Source organism: Microtus ochrogaster, chromosome 8 (genome assembly GCF_000317375.1).
Source record: "Microtus ochrogaster isolate Prairie Vole_2 chromosome 8, MicOch1.0, whole genome shotgun sequence".
Taxonomy (NCBI): Eukaryota; Metazoa; Chordata; class Mammalia; order Rodentia; family Cricetidae; genus Microtus; species Microtus ochrogaster.
This window is the reverse complement of record NC_022015.1, coordinates 48,733,370-48,742,400: the sequence shown is the minus strand read 5'-3', so window position 1 is coordinate 48,742,400 and position 9,031 is coordinate 48,733,370. Positions and strand designations below refer to the sequence as shown.

The 9,031-nt window shown below is 42.8% G+C and overlaps 1 protein-coding gene across 1 annotated transcript in view; it reads right to left on the bottom strand.

The window, feature by feature from the left end:
* The window catches only part of Trpm6 (transient receptor potential cation channel subfamily M member 6), a 114,006-nt gene that overhangs the window by 63,801 nt on the left and 41,174 nt on the right, over nt 1-9,031 (bottom strand). The window contains exons 20-24 of the mRNA XM_005352237.2: nt 7,760-7,888; nt 6,256-6,507; nt 3,733-3,907; nt 3,419-3,533; nt 1,265-1,458 (exon numbers count right to left, since the gene is read on the bottom strand). Of these exons, the coding sequence (XP_005352294.1) occupies nt 1,265-1,458; nt 3,419-3,533; nt 3,733-3,907; nt 6,256-6,507; nt 7,760-7,888 (865 nt within the window). The remainder of the gene's footprint in view (nt 1-1,264; nt 1,459-3,418; nt 3,534-3,732; nt 3,908-6,255; nt 6,508-7,759; nt 7,889-9,031) is intronic.

Sequence of the window (9,031 nt, the reverse complement as noted above, 5' to 3'; positions counted from 1 at the left end):
TGCAGGTGAGAAACACAGCGAACTGTGAAGTAAGGACAGAATTGTCTGCTCATAGACAAACATGATTACTTAATTATCAAAACAGCAAACAATTGTAATTTTCCCCAGCAGACAAATACTGAAATAATATCTCTTTGAAGTATCTTGTGTGATTTTAAAATCTGCTAGCTAAGTTGCTGACTTGAGTTTCAAAAGAATCACACAACACACTGGAACTGTCCGTGTATTTAGGCAAAGGGATTCTTAAAATGGACAATTATAAAATCAAAATATCCGTAAACACCGAAGAAGCTCTACACCACTAAGTATCAATAGTCAACATTAAATTGTGTAAAAAACAAGCATAGCCACCTCATTCTTATGTAAATTATTAGCTTTGCCTTTAATAAAAGAATACCCAAGGATTTTTAAATTTTAATGTGTATGGGTATTTTGCCTCTTGTATCACATGCATGCAGTGCCTATGGAGGCCAAAAGGGGGAGTTAGATCCCTTAGAACTGGAGTTACAGACAGTTGTAAGCTGCAATGGGGTGCTGAGACTCATGCTCAAGTCCTCTGAGAACAGTCAGTTCTCTTACCCATTGCATCATCTCTACACACTCCCCCCAGGGTTGTTCTTAAATAAAGGTCTGTGATTTGTTAGTAGTAGGCACCCTTTTATAGACCTACATTTCCATGGTCACACCCGGCGGGGGCGGGGGGGGGGAATGTAAGCATCCCAATTTAAACAAAGCAAAATGAGAACACGCATTTCTATATCCCTGCACTTCATGTTGATGTTCTGAAAATAAGAAACCTCCTTGAGGACCCGCATTCGTTCTTGGGAGCTTAGGGAACCAGAGCTGTGATTCTGGAGAAGCTTGCTTCTCTGTTTCCCTGAATCCCAGACCTTTGGAGTCACTGTTTTACTCAACAGAGCAATAATAGGTCAGGCGATTACCCCATAAGAGACGTTCAGAGCAGTTCCCTGGTCAGCAGAGAAAGCCCGGGTTTTCTAGAAGGTGTAAAGCCTTCTCCCATTCAGTCAAAGACACTGTCTCCTCTGCTTCTCTTCTTCCGGGTACCACTTAACAGAGGCAACAACAATCCTGAGACCCCAGGCAAAGGCGAGGGTTTGCAGTCAGTGTCCCATGAGGCCTTTATGCCACATCCTCACTGGAACTGTCAACACCCAGGTCTCCAGCATTTACCTCCTCCCTCCTTGAGTTCCTGGGTCTCTGCCCTTTATTTCCTCATCCCCTCTGCCGCACCGGAGAAACTTACTTAGGCCTACATCACCCTCTTCCTGGTCCTGTGGTCCTGGGTGACAGCAGAGACCTCGGAGGAGCAGGCACATGTGGTTCAGCAGGATGAAGGGTGGGGGCAGCCAGGGCTTCTGGTGGTAGGTCATGATGTAGCGATAGCGATTGTATTTCCAGACTTTATTCGAGATGGATTTTATATCTAAGTAAATGTTGCTGCAGGTTGTAGAAAGGGCGAGAGACAACGTTTTAATATGGGACCCTGAAATGCGACAGACTCTATCTCCCAGCTCTTCTGATTGGTTAGCAATCATCAGCAGGTAGCCAATAACTATTATTCGCTTACGATTTTTCTTCCATCAAATAAAATAGAATAAGCACTTTTTAGAACAAAGTACATTAACTGGAACAATGAGCAAAATGCAGACATTGAAATCAGAGATTAGAAAAATGACAGCATTTTAAGCGGAGAACAAACTGCCCCGTCTCACTCAGCCCTGTCTGCGGGACACTTTTGCTTCTCTGAAGCTCTTTTCTATAACATAGCTCATTGCAAACAAGTGTGATGTTCCTCTGCATTATTGCCTTTATAAAAAATATCCCTCACCTGCCAGAAGCAAGACATGCAAGACTTATTCTAACTAAAGCATTGCAACAGAATCATATGGATGAAGAAGACATAAAAAAGAAGGATCTCCTTAAATAAGCTTCCCAGAGCTTCCAAAGGGAACTTGACAAATTATTCACGTTAGCTTCACAGTGAAGGTAGTCTCTCCTGGTGGGCACTCTGGATTTTCTCTTAAATTAAGTCAGTTTTAAAAGAAACTAATAAAAGGTTTGCTTTCTTTTAAAAAAAATTTTTAAAAAAACTGGAAAAGAGGGTTGCGCACTCTCTCTTGCTCTCATGCTTTCTTGTGTGGTCTGAGCAGAGAGATGGAGAGACGGCATGCAGTTGGTGCTCTTCACCCCTGGACAGAACGACTGGATGAAGGCAGTTGGATCAGCAGCAGCATCTAATTGGTTCTGTATCAGTGAGCGTTTGTCCCTGTCCTATATCTGAATAAATTCTTGGGACCCTTTAACAGACTCTCCTGGTTCCACATGACGTGGATATTTTTGGACTCAGCATCACCTGAGCACTTGAGACCAAGCACATCCTTGGCCTCTGTCTCAACACTATGGCATGGGAAACTGTGAGAGACCATTAACCTGCAGTTCTGCAAACCCTCAAGGCTGGTCCCAATTAGGTCTTCAATTCACAGGTGACTTCAGCCTGTCCACCAGCAGGTGGTGTCAATCACAAAGTATCTCAGGGTCATTAATAGGAAGAACTCTATCTTAAAGTGTTCCCCCAGATAAATAAGTCGTCAGATCTGGAATCATTGCACTTGCTTGCTCCTCAGAGTGTTGTTGTTTGTATAGGGGTCGGGGAAGAGAAGGGGAATAAAGGCAGGAGAGGAGGAAGAATGCAGAGGAAGGAAAAGGAGGAGGATGAGAGGAGCAGCCGGGCGGGAAAAGACTGCGGGTTGGACTTCCCAGGGAAGCTCTTCTTTTTCCCTATAGATTTTGGAAAGCCTGGAAATGAAATCAGTCTATGTTGGGAAAGAGGGGAGTTCAAGAGTTTGTCACTGGGGGGACCATGGGTTGATGAGCCTGGAGTGTCAGCAAAACTAAACATGGAAATGGGATTTCCCAAATATCCGGGAAACTGAACATGGACATAAAAAAAGCACCATACAAAAAGGAAAAGGCCCAAGGTCTATGCCCAAGACTTTTTAGTATGAAATGGAGAGGTTGAGCCAGAAAGGAAGACTAGGAAGAGGCAGCTAACTGTGAGAGAGAAGAAGAAGCAGAACAGACAGGGGCCTTGTGGGAAGAGCACACAAAGACCCCTGGGTGAGCCATCAGCTCCAACCCTCATGCTACAAGACTCCACCTACACAGTGACGGCTCGGATCTCCTCTCCCACACATCAGTTATGACTTCACTCTTTTATGATCTAAGAGTTCAACTTCTCTTCTACCAATAATTCCATCCCCTTGCTTTAAAGCCATAGTAATATAGCATGGGACACACATAAGGAGATCATATACTCACTATCTATTAGAACATATTCAATATAGCTGCTCTCATCTTTTGGTAAACAAAATGACCACAGTTGATGAAAGTCACCTACTTGAAGCAGGCAATCAGCAGGTTCACCATGATGATGTACTGAACAAAGAGGTAGACAGCTTGCAGGAACGGAGTCAGGAAAGAACCCGGAGGGCAAGAAGGGTCACTTTCACAAACTAAAAACAAAGAATTCAAGAGTGGGGTAAGACGAATCACAGCCCTGGGGCCCTCTGCAAATATTTGGCCCCTCAACTCCACAGAATGCCACACACTTTCCACATCGAAAAAAGATTCTCGTGGATACTTTCCAGGTTCATCTTTCTCTCGGTATCTACAGGGGTTCTGATTCTGCATGAGGGCAAACCCCAAATGTACCATCTATATCTGAAGCATAGACTTCTCCATACATCATCCAGTATGGCTCGAAAACAATATCGCGAGCCAGGCGCCATGAAGGAGGCTCATTTGGTGAGAGGATGGCTTTGCGCGCCACGCCAAAGCTCAGCAGGACAATGGCCATCATGATCACAATGTAGAACATGTTTGCTGCCTGCAAAACAGCACAGCACAACCAGAATTTATCACGCATCAAGCCCCCAAGGTTGTCATTGCACACCTAGAGATCGCTACACAGTCCAGCCAGTGGCTAAAACCCTCTATCCAAAGATAACTGGCTAAGTTATTTCCTTTTCCCTACACAGTATGTGTTTTAGGTCAGTGACATCTGTGGAGTCACATGATGCGCAGAAATTACAAATAAAGATTTTTGTAGAAGCAGCCATCAAATATCAACTGGCTTTGGCTGGCTAGCACCCAACTTTTGACCAATTAAATCAAAGACTTAGTTAGCAAATATTTTTAAAGGATAAAACATATTAAAACTATTCCAATAACTGTTGTTAGAATTATCTCCCAGAGCCCCTAGAACCATGTAATATCTTTGGTATTGATTACCCCAGTTCCCCTCCATCTTGTAAAATACACCAACTCGACCCACTTGTTCAGTGTGGCAGACCCGGAAGTCACCAACATTTCCACTTTCTCCACATTTCTTATCTTACTCAGTAGTGACAAAAGATCCAAGTAGCCAAGAGTCTGGAGAGTGACACCAGTGGCTTTGCCCAAGCTTTTACATAATGCTGAACTGTGGCTGGCAAAGGAGACCCTGGAAGAGGTGAGGTGGCATGGCTATGCCACACAAAGATGAAATTCTGTATCCTGGAGTCAGCACTTGGAAGACCCATCAAAGCTGGTTTCGGGGAGAAGAGACCTTGTGCCACATCACTGAGATGTACTTTTATCTCATATAACTCCTCTAACAAATGTGGCCTTAGCAAAATCAAAGGATGTGTTTATGGTCGAAGAGAAAAGTGGTGAAGAAGAAACTCTGAAGGCTGGGCTGGGTCTTGGCAGTACAGTGTCTGCCTCTCATGCATGAGGACCCAGGTTCAATCCCCACTCCAACCAAAAGGAAAAAGATGAGAAGAGGAGGAGGAAGCTAAGAAGGGGAGAGAGATGGAGCAGAAGCAATGAGGTCCATCTGGAGGCTCTTCAGGGCCTTCTCCCTCTGTATTCCTTTATTTCTGTTTTCCCCAGACCCTCCAGAATAATATCTTCCTTGTATTCTAGAAGCAAATACAATATAATCTTGATACTGTATGCCTAGGTGGTAGATCTTTGGGTACTTTCAAATTGCCAGATGGCAAAACCTGGCACATTGCTCAGCAAGCTCAGTGCATAGACTAGAACCAAGCTACCCATTTTGGGAGCTTGGATCCCCACATATGCTCATGGGGGATTTACTTAATGTACATTTCCTTGTATAAAAATAGATAATTCTACTTATTTCATTAGGTTGCTACAAACATAGTGAGTTAATATATACAGAATACCTGGCACCATGTGTGTGTGGTACATAGTGGTACTACTTAGGAGTAAGATAGTGAGTGACAAAAGAATAAATCAGCACTTTTAGAGAAACAGTCATGGTGGTGGCCTTGCACAAATCAAAGACTAATGTGACTCAATCTCATATTGGCAATCCTCACAAAAGGCTAAACTAAGTTTTCCTATTAACTACCCAAGGCGCTCTCCAGGCCCATTTTATATACAAGTTTATGGCTAGCCAGATATGAGTCGGTATGCCTCTTGGAACAATTCAAACATTTGACTAGTGAGCTAGGGAGACGTCTCAGTGTTAAAATGCTTGCTGGACCTGAGAGGGGATTCTCAGAAAGCATATAAAAACCAGGCATAGTATGGATCCTGGGAATTCACTAGCCAGCCAGTCTGAATAAAACAGTGAGCTTCAAGTTCGTTAAGTAGTGTCTGTTTCAAAAGCTAAGATGAGAGCTATGGTGGTTTGAAGGAGAATATCCCCTATAGGCTCATAGATCTGAATGTTTGGTCCCCAGTTGGTGGAACTGTTTGGGAAGGATTAGGAGGTGTGGCCTTGATGGTGGTGTGCCATTGGGGGTGGGCTTTGGAGTTTCAAAACCCATATCATAGTTAACTTTCTGTCTATCGGGTGCTCCTGGATCAGATGTGAGCTTTCAGCTACTGCCCTGGTGCCATGCCTGCCTGTCTACGGCCATGCTCCCCAGGGACACTAGTCCTCTGGATGCATGAGGCCCCAAATCAAGCTCTTTATTTTCTAAGCTGCCTTGGTCATGCTGTCACTTCACAGCAACAGAAAGACAACTAGGACAAGTGCAATGGTGGAAGACACTCGACACTGATGTCCACCCTCTACACACGCAAACATGGGTGAGGACACCCGCAAACATACATGTGTATGCTTGCACACATCACAAGAGAGAAAGTTAAAGGGTGAGCTATGAACCACAATGGTGGGGCCACTGAAAAGGGACATTTATAGATAAAACATGATGTGCATACCATTTTTGCAACCATGGTCACATATGGACCTGCATGTTGATTCACAGCGAAGAAGTCCATGAGCCGAGAGAACCAGAATATGATGTCTAGGCAGTAGATGAGTCTTCCTACAGTGTGTAAAGGGGGGCTTCCCCAACGTAGGCCAAAACCCACTAAAAACAGGACCGTAGCCACGGCTTCTATTAGGTTCCAGTATTCGCTCAACCACATCTTCACCTTTTGAGTAAACTTGCTTGGTTCTGAAATGCATATCTAAATGGAGAAAAAAGAAATTTTAAAGAAAGGTGCTGGACTGGTGCTGGAGGAGAGTGGTACAGCACTCGTCTCTGACACAAAAAGACCCTGGGTTCAAGCCCCAAAACCATAGCTGGAGGGCAATGCCATCAATAGCATCTTTTTAAATTCATTAACCCATCATTAGAGTGAAACAATTCCTACCAAATTTTACATCAACACCAGACCATTTCAGAGCTCAGCACTGCCGTGGCTCTGCCTATCCATCATTCGGCTTCACGAGCTGAGGACAAAGAATTCTGACTGGAAACCCAGCAGTCGTGTGAGCTCCTGCAGCTGCTACTAAGTGAGTTCTTGGCAAATCACTAAGAACATGGTGTTGGGACACACGAGAATAAGACACTTCCCATGCACTACTATAGCAGACACGCTGCAATGTAAACGCTAAGCTTGTTTTCCCTAAAACAAAAATCATGGTAGAATTCAGGTAGTGTTTCTCGACTATAAAGATCCTTGGCAGGCGATGCAGTCTAGCTTCTAAGAAGATGCTTACTTAGCATAGAATGTTGGCCAAATTACCACTGGAACAAGACAAATGTATAGACATACAGAGACACGCACACACATCTGGGAGAGTCAAAGTCATAATGACTTAGAATTATATATAAAATTTCACGAAGAAGGCTAACTTTTAAGTGACCAGTGGCAAAGTAGAAATGAAAATGTTTAGTTTCTTCAACTCTTGGTCTTCTTCTCCCAGCAGGATATCCAGCTTCAGTTTTCAAGGGAGTTGACTAGGAACTTCCTTCTACTGTGAGTGGATTCCTTACATATTATGCAACTTTAGCCATTCATGTGTCACTCTATTGGGTAAAGCTGACAATATGAGGTAAGGCTAGGTGATTAAAAATCCATGTGACAAAGAAAGCTGCATCATGGGAAGCAAGCAGTCAGAGAGCTCAATAACAAATAAAGGATGCTGCCTATTGCTCCTTGAGTAACAAGCACAATTAAGATTGTGCTTCAAAATGGTTGTTTTCAAAGTTCAACAGAAATATTTGGTAAGGATAAAGGAATGAAGCCAGAAAATTTTCCCTGAGCAACCTTCTTATAGCAAAATTGGATTCAGTATTCTCTCTCTCTCTCTCTCTCTCTCTCTCTCTCTCTCTCTCTCTCTCTCCATCACACACTTGACAGAAGGCCATTTTCATCCCCAGGGCCTAGAACTCCTCTTCCATGGGCATGGAGAAGACACAGAAGGCACACTCACCTCTCTGACCTTCTCGATGGCATTGGTGAAGATGTAAATGATGACATACCACTCTTGCACGATGGGTTCAGGCTGCATCTCCACCAACACTGTGTAAGTGAACAGCATGAGGAATGCCAGATAAGCCATCTGTGAGGGACACACATTCCCCGGATGTGAGCTCAAGAGACCACAAAGAATGCCAAGCAGAGCTCTGCAGACAGAGCCTAGAAGCATCAGACTTCTACACGACAATATGAAAATATAACTGGGGACTCACTTCTGATCCTTGATGACCCAAAGTCAAGGAAAACGTAAGTATCTACAGTCTATGAATGATAATCACTGTTTGCCAGTAAAGAGAGGGGATGCTATCCTATTAGCATTAACCCCTGCAGCCTGCACACTGGCATACTAGTAGCAGACCAGGAAAGAATCACATGACTTCCCTCTAGTTTCAGTTTGGAAAATATGTATGCCAAGATTGCCAGATAAGCAGTATCCGTGGATGCTTATCTTCCAGTAAGCTGATATTTACTACCACTAAAGTGTTATTTTATAATGAGTAAGTGTTAATCTGGCTCGGGAGATGGAGAAAAGGCTCAGCAGTTAAGAGCACATACTGTTCTTGCGTGAACAACTAATCCAAGCACAGCTCACAACTGCCTGTAACTCAAGTTCCAGGGTATCTGGAACTGTCTTCTGGATGCTAAGGATAGATGATATAGGTAGGTAGATAGATGATAGATAGATGATAGATAGATAGATAGATAGATAGATAGATAGATAGATAGATAGATAGATAGATGGTAGATAGATGGTAGATGGACAAGGTACATAGATAGACAGATAGTAGATAGATAGATAGATAGATAGATAGATAGATAGATAGATAGATAATAGGTAGATAGATGATAGATAGATGATAGATAGATAGATAGATAGATAGATAGATAGATAGATAGATAGATAGTAGGTAGATAGATGATAGATAGATAGATAGATTATAGATAGATAGATAGATAGATAGATAGACAGACAGACAGATAGATGGTAGATAGATGGTAGATAGATGATAGATAGACAGTAGGTAGATAGATAGATAGATAGATAGATAGATAGATAGATAGTAGACAGATGATAGATAGATAGATAGATAGATAGGATAGATGGTAGATACATAGATAGACAGATAGTAGATAGATAGATAGATAGATAGATAGTAGGTAGATAGATGATAGATCGATAGATCGATAGATAGATAGATCGATAGATAGATAGATTATAGATAGA